Below are 11,915 nucleotides of genomic sequence, written 5' to 3'. Positions count from 1 at the left end.
GCTGTCTGTTTCCGTAAAGATTACAATCTTAGAAACCCTTTGGAGCCCTAGCAGGTTGCTAAGAGATGGAATCCACTTGGAGGCAATGGGTTTTGGGTCTTGGTCCCTAGAATGGCAGGTAGACCAACCCCCCCACCCCAGACCAGACTTTTATTGTTTAAAACAGAGTGGATGAAAAAAATAAAATAAATTAAAAAAACCAGAGTGGATGGATCCCAAGCCCTTTCCCGCAAGGTCTTTCTTTGGAGGTCAGCCCTAGATCTTGAATGCTAAGGTGAGGCCATCACTCAGGGGCAGGAGACTGATATGGACTCTTGTGTCCCATAGGACACCCTCGTTCAGATTGCACGCACACTGGGCCTCGGTGTCCCCCTGCTGAGGCTGCAGCACTTCTCCGTGCCCCAGGACCCTGAGAATGGCTAGGATGCCTTCAGGTCACAGCAGCTGGAGGCACCTCGTACTAGGCTGCACAGTTCTCCTTCTCCGCATCCACCACCACCAGGTCGACGTTGCCGGCTTCTCCCGCAGCTCCAGGGCAGGCTTCAGACAGAGGTCGAGCTTGTGCTCCTCACCTGTCTCCACAGGGGCCGCCCCAGTTCCGGGCCTCCAGCGTCTACCTTGCAGGTCACCACGGGTCCAACGGGGGCAGAGCCAGTGCCAGAGCCGAGTAGGCCGTGAAAGTGCCCAGATCCAGCGCCTTCTTGGCCTTGATGAGCCGTGCCAGGTTGGCCAGAAGTTGGGCCTGCTCACAGGTGATCATAATGGCTGCTCCAGGGTCAGCAGTCCCAGGCTCCGAAGCAAGCGCCGGATGCTCCCGCATGGAGCGGCTCAGCAGGTACTGCCACAGGGGGCTGTCCGCCAGAGGCAGGCCCAGGGCCAGCGCGGTGGGCATGGAGAAGCGTGGCACAGGCTGGGTTATGGCGCGGGCAGGAGGCAGAGAAAAAGAGGAAGCTCTGAGAGGCCTAAGAGGCAGGGAAGCAACAACAAAGGGGTTTATACTGGAAGAAAGGTATCCAGCGAAGCAACATCTCCAAAAAGGGTAATATTATAAACAAGATCTGGGGTACTATGTTGCAAGGAGGGAAGTCATCAATTGGTTGGGGCTGAAAATATAAAAATGGGGGTGAGGGCCAAGTAGCCAATATAATCTTAGCTACTCAAAGTAAGAAATAGTTAGAAAGGCAGGCTTTTGCCCTTCTCCCTGCCTTGTTATTGTAGGAAGATGTCACTGAAGGTCCTGAAAAATGCAGTTTTGACTCACGTCAACCCCACGTGAGTAGAACATCCCCATAGCATCTCCAGGCTGTAATCTTTATGTGAACAGACCACCAGGGCTCTCCCACGGAGCAACTGGGTGGGTTAGAACCACTGGCTCTTCAGTCAGCAGCCACGTGCTGAACTGCTATGCCACCCGGGATATTGAAATACAATGAGTTTTTTTTTAATGTGACCTTCGGGTGTCTTACATCCTTGTATGCTTATTAAAACTTAGCCTGTATTGGGGAGGGGGGGGCAGACCATAAGCTCCAAGGGCCTTTGAAATTGAAGTGCTATCAATACTGAAGCAGCAGCTCGTTTAACTAGGAGTATCTTCCTAGTGCAAATTTTCTTCACCTAGAAACACGTGCCTTGGAGTCAAGTACCAGGCTTCTACTTAAAGCGAGGCTGGACCATGTTAAAAAACGCAGAACTAGGCAACTAGCCAAGTCCACCCTTCACACAGCTGGGCCGGGTCTGGAGCCGCCCAAGGCCTTGGGCAGCTCTGAGCCACCAGGAAGGAAGGACTTCATAAGAAAGTCAGGTGGGGTTACGCCCGGGGGAGAGCTGCAATTATCTCAGTCCGTGTGGCAGCCCTAAGTGGCCTTCGACCTCTGACCCCGCGCCTTGCTCGGCGTTTCCGGGCGAAGCTTCCTCTCCCGCTTGGCCAGCGAAGGGCCGGCTCACGGAGTGTAGGCGGGGCCTTGAGACGGGCGGTTAGGGGTGGTGCCTGTTGGGGGCGGGTCTCGCGAGGGGCGGGATTTGATGAGGCAGCCTAGCATTGGGCTGCTAGATGTAGGCGGGGCCTAGCCCGAGCTGGGTAGGGCGGGGCACGGAGTTAGTTGCATCCCCCACCTCAGGCAAACGGGGCGCCAGTAGCCCAACTTGCGGGGGCCGGGGGCGGCCTGCGGGCGGGCAGCAGATCCCGGATCCGGAATTTCCACTATAGGAGCGGAATCAGGATCGGCCCTGGCCCAAACCGGGTTCAGGGAGCAGCTCACGAACTTGGATTTGGAAATCCCGGAACCCGGATTATTAGAACCCGGAATTTAGACCGGAAAATCACGGAGCTCGGATCGCGGAGCGGATTCGGTGCGAAGCCCGGAGTCCGGATCACAACACTGCGGGACGGGACGGAGCGATGTCTGGTCGTGGCGCGGGCGGGTTCCCGCTGCCCCCACTGAGTCCCGGCGGTGGCGCCGTGGCCGCGGCCTTAGGGGCGCCGCCACCCCCCGCGGGACCCGGCATGTTGCCCGGACCGGCGCTCAGGGGACCAGGGCCGGCTGGAGGCGTGGGGGGCCCCGGGGCCGCCGCCTTCCGTCCCATGGGGCCCACGGGCCCCGCAGCGCCATACCAGGTGAGGAGGCGGCTGGGCGGGCGGGGCCGCGCGGCCGCCGCGGGCCAGGGCCCGAGGGCCGTCTAGTGAGGGCCCGAGGAGCTTCCTGGGCAGAGGGCGCCGGGCCCTGAGCTCGCATGGCGACGTCGCGGGCGAGCCCAGGGGCCCCCAGGCTGCGGCTGGCTGGTGGGTGGCGTTGCGTGGAGAGAGGAAGAGAGTCTCTGAGGTGTGGAGGCTTTGAAGCCGTGCTTGGTCCCGTCGAGGAGCCCCGACTTGGCTGCCACCCGGAAAGCTGAAGGTTCGAACCCACCCGCTGCGCTGTGGGCGAAGGCTGACAGCTCGGAACCGCGCGAGGCGCTTCCACACTGCCCCGCAGGGTCTCAGGGTCAGAATCGCTCGCCTCCTTGGCAGACGATTAGTGGTGAATTGTTTTTATTTTTTTTTTTGCAGGGGGCATGTGGCAGGGATTCCGAGGAGCTGAGACCTGGGGTGTGGGACTGAGAAGTCTAGTTAGTGCCCGCGGTGGTGGTGGTGGTGGTGTTGGGGGGGGGGCCTGGGAAGCGATGAGGAAGTTTTGGCAAAGGGGGCTCTCGGGGGCCCTCGCCGACGAGCGGGAGTTCTCCGGCACCCACCCACCCACCGGCCTATCCAGGGTCCGCCCTGGTTTTTCCAGGCCCGGACTGGGAGCGTTTCGCGTGCCCTGTCCCGTTGGCCCGTTGTTATTCCGAGATGGCTCCCAGCTGCTAATGAGGAAGAGCCTGGCAGAGGACAGAGCCAGGGGTCCCACCCACGGAGAGGGAGACTACTCCCAGGCCAGGTCCCAGAGCGCTGCATGGGCGACTGGACGGGAGCAGAGACGGTGGTGGCCGGACTGAGGAAGACGAGGAGTCCAACTCCAGTACAGACCATCGGGCCAACTCTGCCCTTGGCAATGTGCCTGTTGTCATAGTGTCCAGGAGTTGATTAATCTGGAGGCTCCACTGAGCCCTGCCGGCCTGGGGCTGGAGGAGCCCGGGAGGGGCTGGGGGAGTTGTTTCAAAGGACCCCCTGCTGCACCAACGACCTCTGGAGTCTGGGAGGAGAATTGCTCAGGCCAGTCCTTAGGGTCAGTGCGTGAGGAACTCCGCCTGGCCTTGCAAAGGGGACTCATCCAACCCGGGGTCTGTTGTTTCTGGTGGCTCCAGAATGCAGGGGAATTGTGTCCGGCCTTCTTCTGGCCCCCTTCTCCACTGTCATTTAGCTCTCAGTTCTCACGTGCCCCACCATTCAACACTGGCCTGCACTGGGATCTCCCTCGGTCCTCTCCTCCTGTCACCCTGCCGAGGTCCTCGAAATGGCCTCTCGTGGGCGGTGGTGGGATTCAAGTGATTGAACAACCAGTTCACTTGCCCTGATGACCAGTTTAAGGACCAAAAGGTAGTTATTATTTCAACATGGTATCAGAACACTGCTGTTGTGCAGATGAATGTTAAAAGGAAAATAAGAATGTAGCTCTGTGATTTCCACATGGGGCGTTGCCAGGTGCCCACCTTAGAGAGAGCCTGGATTGTGTAAGTGCCATTCTAATGGTCGGTGCGCCGGACTCAACAAAAAATTAGGCAACGTTCCGCTTCCCCGGCGCCAGCCGACTGAGTCCCATCACTGCTCACAGGGTAGTAGAGTGTGTGCAGGCCCTCACTTTCTAAAGAAATGCTTTACCAAGGACAGTGATTAATATTCCTCTTATGGTCTGGGTCTGGATAAAGATCCACCTGGTCCCAGTGCCTCCAGCGGGGGCCCATCTTTCCCACTTGGCCCTGCTCTTTGGGGATTCATGGACCCAGGTGTCCCTGAGGGGTGTCAGCATGGGCTGAGACCTGGACTCTGAGGTGGGCTTTTGGCCCAGGAGAGACATGGAGTCAGACAGGCGTGCACCCCGTGGGAAATGTGCCCTTGAGAAAGCCCTCTCTGGGGTCGATCTCAGGAGGAGGTTTTGTGGGGGAGTGGCCTTGGGACTGCAGAAGGTGGGGCTAGCTGGCTGGCTGGCTGACGTCCCAGGCTGTGTGGTGAACTTGGGAGAGCACTGGCCCTCTGCTCTTCAGACCTTCCCATCCCTCCTATAGCTGGGGAGAGGGTGACCCGGCCCCTCCTGGTGAGTTCACAAACAGGAGGGTTTGCTTCTTTCCAAGTGGGGTTGTCTGACCTCTTGCAGAGGGGTCTTGCAGTCTGAAGAACAAGAGGTGTTCTGTCAGGGCTCCTGAGGTGAACGGGAGGGCTTGGCCAGCAGGTGAAGGGCACCCACTGAAATGAGGAACCAGAAGAGCCATCTCCCTCGAGACACTTAGCTATGGCTCAGTCGGTGAGCAGAGGCGCTTCCCAACACCAAAGCCAGAAACGCACACACTGACACCCACCCACACCACCAATGGCTGGGTTCACTTCAGGGAGTTCGGAATAGTTTCTACTCATGGCAGGGCGGGTAGGGGGTGGTTCGTTCTTCTCTACCAATGAGGCCCACTGGCAAGGCCACCAGGAGCACTGGGACCACAGACATGGGACAGTGAAGAAAGTGTTCACCAGAGCCCTGGATCCCGCAACTGGGGGCCCACAACAGCAAGCTCTGCCTTCTCTCTGACTTTGTGCTGCTGCTGCTGCTGGAGTCAGGCTTACAATACGGGCTGGTGCTGGGCCAGAGGGAGATTACTGTACACATCTGGGGCTCAGGGGACGGAGTCAAATCTACCTAGCTGGGCTTGCAGGCAGGGGCTTATGGAGACTGAGAGCTGAAAATTCTTGCCTGTTAGTGGTTGGGTTTTTTTGGTTTTGTTTTTAATAAATAGCTGAGTGCATTTTTTTAAGGGGGGTGGGGTATGTTTTCAAGCCCAGGTGTGGAGCTTGGCAAGGCCAAGCTGGGAGTTGATGAGTGGGTTAGCACCTTTCCCCTGGGCACTGGGAGCCCTGGAAGACTGGAGCAGATGTCTGGGTGGAGCCTGGGCCTCCTGTTACCTGAACACCTGCCGCGGAGTGGGGCGGGGAGTGTTGTGACCACCCTAGTGAGGCAGGGGTGACAGAGTCCACTGTTTCTGTTCTTTCTCCCCTTGAGCTCTGACACTTAGAAGGACACAGGGCTGGGTTGTTAGGGACCTGAGTTTACAGCCGTGGCCACAGAGCAGTGTGTTTTCCATAATCTTGAGCCATGGCCCATTAAGGCAGAGAAACAGGCTGTCTTTGGCCTTTCAACAGCTCCGATGGACTTCTTCCTGATGGGGAGAGACCTGTGGCAGGCCCACAGCACACACACACCCTGCTCCCCCCCAGGACGCTGCCTCCCCCCCCCCCCCCCCCCCCCCCCCCCCCCCCCCCCCCCATGACTCACCCCCTTCCACACTGTTCCTCACTTCTCTACTTTTAGGAACCTGGGGCTAGGGTTTGATCAAGAGAGGGGTGAAGAAGGGCCTCCCATTGGGGGGGGGGGTCCTTTGAGTCAGGACTAGGCTCCACCCAGCCTGGCTTGGTTGGCTGGGGGTGCTGGTTGCATAATCTGAGCCCGAGGCCAGCCCTGCAAAGCTGCCAGGGACAGCATGTGCAAGGCAGAGCTGCCAAACAGGCCTTGCAGGCAGCCGCGGGAGGGGGTGGGGGGGTAAAGGGAAGCCAGATGGGTTCTGCAGACATGAACCTGGGGTGGGAAGCCCTACAGCCTTCCAAGGAGATGGCTTTACTCACCTGGCTTCCTGCTGCAGACCCTGTGTCTCTGGCCCTTCCCACCTCCTCCACGTTGGGATTGCAGGGTTAAGTTGAGTCTGAGCCAGTCCTTACTGCCAGGCGGTGCCTGGACCACGGGCAGAGGCCAGGTACTAACTACTCTTTCTCCTGGAGGCCACTCCGGAACCAAGGCATCCCTTTCAGGGTCTTCTGTCCTGGGAGGGAGGTGAGAGTGGGGCAATAGAGAGGTGAGAGAGAAAGGTGCGGTTGTGGGAAGGGGCCAGGTGGCGACCAGATGGTCTCAGGACTCTGGAGGCTGCCCCTGCCAATTGGAACACACACTCCAAGCCATCCTGTTGCAGCTTGCTCACCTGGGTGCCGCTGCTCAGGGACTTGCCAACCCCCTGGGCTGCCCTGCCCCCTCGGCCGCCCCACCGGGCTGGCGAAGGGTTGTGCGTGAGGCTCTGCTCGTGGCTCTCAGGGAAGCCTTGCCAAGGAGCAGCCTGCTCAGGCCCCATCCCATCACCCCACTCTGTCTCCCATTGGGGCAGAGAAGGATGGCATTGCCCAGGGGGCCATCCCAGGGCCTTGAGGCAAGCCAGTGAGGGGCCCTCCTCTGGCAGGCAGGATTCTCTTCCCACCCTGGGCTCTGGCAGGCCTGCTCCCACCTCATTCGCTGGTATTACCGCCAGGCGCCCAAAGGGGCGGGACAGGTGTGGTTTACGCTCCCTTTGTCTCCTTGCCTGGCACTCCAGCCTGGGTGCTGCAGTGTGCTGCTCGGGGAGGGATGGAGAGAGCGAGCTTTGGACCCCGGAGGGCCCTGCCACTGACCTACACCCCACCGGTGACTTACTTTCCCCAGCGGCCAGGCATGTCTCCAGGGAGCCGGATGCCCATGGCCGGCCTGCAGGTGGGACCGCCTGCCGGCTCCCCTTTTGGCACAGCTGCTCCACTTCGGCCTGGCATGCCACCCACCATGATGGATCCATTCCGAAAACGCCTGCTCGTGCCCCAGCCTCAGCCCCCGATGCCCGCCCAGCGCCGGGGGTAAGACTCACGTGCTCTCTTCCATACTCAGGACTGCATGACTGAGGGAGACTTTCAGGCTCTTTTGCGGGAGGGTCCAGGGCTGAAGTGGTGGGTAGAGGGGGGGAGGATGAGTACCCTTCTGCTGACATCTCAAGTGGGTTTTTGCCCTCCCAGGCTGAAGAGGAGGAAGATGGCGGATAAGGTTCTACCTCAGCGAGTGAGTGTGTTGAGAAGGGGCTCCAGGGAGGGCAGCTGGACAGATGGTTGGGAGTAGAAGGCCCACCTTCCCCAGCCCCAGGATGGGGGAGGAAGGAGCCAGATCTCTGGCTGATGAATCCCTCTGCCCTTCCTTCCTCAAGATCCGGGAGCTTGTCCCCGAGTCTCAGGCGTACATGGATCTCTTGGCTTTTGAGCGGAAGCTGGACCAAACCATTGCTCGCAAGCGGATGGAGATCCAGGAGGCCATCAAAAAGCCCCTGACGGTACGCGCTGCCTTCTCTGTCCCCCGACCCTGCTGTGAGGACCACGCCGGGGTCTGTGTTGAGCTAGCACAGCATTTTTCACTCTTCAAGACACAGTCCACACTGAGGCTGGGACTCAGTGTAATGTGTTGGGGCCAGCTTTTTTAAAAAAGTGATTTTACTGTAATTTAAAAAAATGAATTATACTACAAAATAATAGCAAATACTTAACATGTAGTAACTAAAACCTAGCCCTAACCCACTGCTTCCAAGTTGAGTGCAACTCATAGCATCTCTCTAGGGCAGAACTGACCCCTTGAATTTCTGAGGCTGTTAAGTGTTCACAGGAGCAAACTGCCTCATCTTTCAGAGTGGTGGTGACCTCGAACAGCTGACCTCTGGGCTAGCAGTTTAACACATAACCCACTATTCCACCAGGGCTTTTTGTTTTCCACTGTAGCAAAGGTAGATGGTGTTTCATGAGCTTTTGACTGCAGATATATGCTGTATATGGATGCTGGGGTATTATTGAAAGTGTCTCTCCTGTGGGCTCTGGTCCAAAGTGAGAAAGCTACCAGCCAAGAGGGTAGGTCAGGGTAGTTCCTGTCTCCATCATCCACTTATTTTTGTTTTAAATAAAAACCATCATCATCTTGCACACTCCCTAGAATGATAAAAGCTTTCCAGGAAGCCCACATACCTAGGGCTGTGATGAGTGTTTGGGTGTCATTTAAAATAGGAGGTGGAAGCTTCTGGTTTGCCCAATAGCTATGTGTTGTGCCACAAACCCCTTTGTTTCAGAATTGCCAGTAATGCCACGATTTCACCCAGAACCCTGTGAGCACCTTCCAGGCTGGGCTGGGGCATTCCTGCTTCCAGCTCCAGCCCTCAGGGCTTAGCCAGGGGCTGCCGTTGTCGGCCTAGGATTGCTTGTTTGTCTACTGGTTCCCAGTGTGCTCCACCTGGAGTTACCGGTCCTTCTCTCTTCAGCAAAAGCGGAAGCTTCGCATCTATATTTCCAACACCTTCAGTCCCAGCAAAGCTGATGGTGACAATGCAGGAACTACAGGGACCCCCGGGGGAACCCCGGCAGGGGACAAGGTGGCTTCCTGGGAGCTCCGAGTGGAGGGCAAACTGCTGGATGATGTGAGTTGGGGAAGTGGGTGTCTGGAGGGGAGGTGACCTAGGTGGGCTTCCCTGGGGACCAGCCAGTGAACCAGTGGCAGAGAAGCCCTGCCGTGGGGAGGGCAGTGTTCCTGCTGTGCTTCCCGCCAGCTAGAGGTTGGTTGGTTTGGTTGTTACCCCCACTGCCTGCAGGTAGGCAGTAAAGTGACTTGAGGACAGGGTACCCAGTCTAACGTCACCGTGTGTGTCAGGGGCGGGAGCTTCAGGTTGCCAGGATTGCCTGGGTTACTTGAACCTCCACCCTCTCACTTAGCAGCTCTACATGTTTTGTGCCCTCCTGGGGGGACATCTCCTATGTGGCGGGGCTCCCAACTCCCTTGGGGGAGTGGTGCTTGGGAGCCGTTGCCTCCTCTCCTGTCCTGCGCTGACTGCAGTGCCCTGCCTCTAGGGCAGAAGCGAGACACCGCCTGTTTGGAGCTTCTCCCAGCTTTGGGTTTGAGGGACCCCTAAAAGGGAGCATGGCAATAATGCCCCGTCTCTCCTCCCCGTTCTTCCCCCAGCCTAGCAAACAGAAAAGGAAGTTTTCTTCCTTCTTTAAGAGCCTGGTCATCGAGCTAGACAAGGAGCTGTATGGGCCCGACAACCACCTGGTGGAGGTGAGTGCAGGGCGTGGAGAGGCAGGGCTGAGGGTGCTGAGAGCACGCACCCCAAGACGGACCCTGCACGTTGTCACGCCCACTCCCTCTTGCCTGCCAGTGGCACCGGATGCCCACCACCCAGGAGACAGATGGCTTCCAGGTGAAGCGGCCTGGAGACCTCAATGTCAAGTGTACCCTCCTGCTCATGCTGGATCATCAGGTGATGCACTCTGGGTCCTGTCTGCCCTGCCCTTCCACTTCCCTTTCTTCACAAAGACCCTCATCTGATTCCCCTCTCCTGTCCCCAGCCACCCCAGTACAAGTTGGACCCCCGACTGGCCAGGCTGCTGGGCGTGCACACGCAGACGAGGGCCGCCATCATGCAGGCCCTGTGGCTCTACATCAAACACAACCAGCTGCAGGACGGGCACGAGCGCGAGTACATCAACTGCAACCGCTACTTCCGCCAGGTGAGCCAGGAGCCGTCCCCACTGGATGCTCAGCCCAGCGCATGCCCCTGGTGCCCTCAGGGCGTCTCCCAGCCTTGGTACTCTATGCAGATCTTCAGTTGTGGGCGACTCCGTTTCTCTGAGATTCCCATGAAGCTGGCTGGGTTGCTGCAGCATCCAGACCCCATTGTCATCAACCACGTCATTAGGTAAACTGAGGGTGGGGCAGGGAGGGTTCTTCTAGAGCAGGACCACCCTGGCTTCATTGAAAGCCAGCCACACAGACGGTCAGGTTTCCTGTTGCCCAATGGTGCCCCAGACGGGCGTTTGGCCCTGCTGGGTGAATGGCTAGTTGCTTTTCCCCTCCCTGTGTGCTGCCTGCAGTGTGGACCCCAATGACCAAAAGAAAACCGCCTGCTATGACATTGATGTGGAGGTGGATGACCCACTGAAGGCCCAGATGAGCAATTTTCTGGCCTCTACGACCAACCAGCAGGAGATTGCCTCTCTTGACGTCAAGGTGGGGCCCCAAGACAGGGTGGTGGTGGGCTGGCTGCAAGCTAAGTCCCTACACTCTTACACCTTGTGGATGGGTGGGTCTTTGCTCCAGTCCTTTGACTTTCAGCCTGGGCAGTTTCCTTGGGGAAAATGACTCTTGCGTTCCCCTCAGATCCATGAGACCATTGAGTCCATCAACCAGTTGAAGACCCAGCGGGACTTCATGCTCAGCTTCAGCACCGACCCCCAGGACTTCATCCAGGAATGGCTCCGCTCCCAGCGCCGGGACCTCAAGGTGAGGTGCTCTTTCCGGAGGGTGGTCCACCCCCTGCTCCTGCCCTTTAGCTCCAGGGGCAGACTGGCTTGGGGTGTTCATTTTGCCATGGTTTTCCTCCCCCATCGGCAGATCATTACTGATGTGATTGGGAATCCGGAGGAGGAGAGACGAGCTGCTTTCTATCACCAGCCCTGGGCTCAAGAAGCAGTGGGGAGGCACATCTTTGCCAAGGTGAGACCCTGCCACCTCCCACCCCCTTCATGCAGAACTGATGTCTCAGGCCTGAGCTACTGTCACCCTCTCTTCTGCAGGTGCAGCAGCGCCGACAGGAACTGGAACAGGTGCTGGGGATCCGCCTGACCTAACTGCTCAGGGAGCCATCCTTCCCTGCTCTGAGCAGCCTTGGAAGGGGACCTCTGGGTCTTGGCTGGGGCTGTCCCCTACCCCCAAACATGTAGGATAAGGGTGGGGTGAGGAGTGTCTCCTGTCACCCTCTACTCCCGCCTTTAGTTTCATAAACGACGTAGTGGTAGGATTCCTTGTTGCTTGGGTCCCCAAAGCCTTATTACTTTATGCATCTGCTTTCCTTGGGTTCCTACAGATGCCTCTTCTGCCCTCTGCAGGCGGGCCCCAGAAGGACAGCTGAGGCAGTGCTAGGGCCATGTAACTGAGACATTTCCAAACCAAAGGCTGCTGGGTTTGCATGTTTACAGACTCCCCTTTGGGGCTCTTGGCAAGGAAGGGGGCACAAGCCCAGATGCTTCCGAGCCTTCCTAAACCAAAGTTCTTTGTCATTCCCTCAAGCCCAGCCTCACTGCTGGTTTTCTTCCTTTCCTTTGGGTATTTGCACTAATTGGGAAGCAGGTTTTTCTATGCGGGAGCCACTTTTTTTGTACAGGTTAAGTTGGGGGTGTTCAGGGAGCCCTTATCTGGTGCCTCCACCCATCTTCTTTCCTTAATCTATGCAAGCGGCTCTGGCCGCCATCATCTCCTGGGTGCCAGAGGGCTGTCACCCCAGCTGTTTGGGCCCAGGGAAATATTGCCTCGTAGGCAGAGGGGACAAGGTGGTGGAGGGGGAGGAGTGGGCCCAGGGCTTGGCAAGTGCCACTTCTGTTCTGGCAGGTTGGAAGTTTCTGAATAAACCCCTTTGTTTATCGCTGTTGC

General features: G+C 58.0%; 1 protein-coding gene and 1 pseudogene across 2 annotated transcripts; one reads left to right on the top strand and one right to left on the bottom strand.

The window, feature by feature from the left end:
- Positions 1 to 255: 255 nt before the first annotated feature.
- Positions 256 to 2,039, bottom strand: LOC101658042 (annotated as a pseudogene).
- Positions 2,040 to 2,168: 129 nt separating this feature from the next.
- On the top strand, positions 2,169 to 11,910 carry SMARCD2 (SWI/SNF related, matrix associated, actin dependent regulator of chromatin, subfamily d, member 2). 2 transcript variants are annotated; one of them, XM_004707274.2, is made up of 13 exons: positions 2,169 to 2,614; positions 7,137 to 7,321; positions 7,478 to 7,520; positions 7,663 to 7,785; positions 8,755 to 8,910; positions 9,450 to 9,545; positions 9,646 to 9,747; positions 9,836 to 9,997; positions 10,088 to 10,185; positions 10,361 to 10,496; positions 10,647 to 10,769; positions 10,881 to 10,982; positions 11,063 to 11,910. In XM_004707274.2, the coding sequence occupies exons 1-13, from the start codon at positions 2,399 to 2,401 to the stop codon at positions 11,114 to 11,116; spliced, it is 1,596 nt and encodes a 531-aa protein (XP_004707331.1). In that variant the 5' UTR covers positions 2,169 to 2,398; the 3' UTR covers positions 11,117 to 11,910. The 2 variants fall into 2 exon arrangements, with proteins under 2 accessions (XP_004707331.1, XP_045155712.1); XM_045299777.1 differs by lacking the exon at positions 2,169 to 2,614 and adding an exon at positions 2,796 to 2,891 and having other exon boundaries at positions 9,836 to 10,185.
- The last annotated feature ends 5 nt before the right edge of the window (positions 11,911 to 11,915 follow it).

The sequence above is a fragment of the Echinops telfairi genome, unplaced genomic scaffold, assembly GCF_000313985.2.
Source record: "Echinops telfairi isolate 266 unplaced genomic scaffold, ASM31398v2 ScPeMD7_7458;HRSCAF=8496, whole genome shotgun sequence".
Lineage (NCBI taxonomy): Eukaryota > Metazoa > Chordata > Mammalia > Afrosoricida > Tenrecidae > Echinops > Echinops telfairi.
This window is presented reverse-complemented; position numbering and strand designations above follow the sequence as displayed.

Coding starts and splice junctions, on each gene's coding strand:
- SMARCD2 (XM_004707274.2), top strand. CDS start 2,399: ATGTCTGGTCGTGGCGCGGGCGGGTTCCCGCTGCCCCCACTGAGTCCC. Junction 7,521..7,662: donor ATAAGGTTCTACCTCAGCGA/GTGAGTGTGTTG, acceptor TCCTTCCTCAAG/ATCCGGGAGCTTGTCCCCGA. Junction 7,786..8,754: donor CCATCAAAAAGCCCCTGACG/GTACGCGCTGCC, acceptor TTCTCTCTTCAG/CAAAAGCGGAAGCTTCGCAT.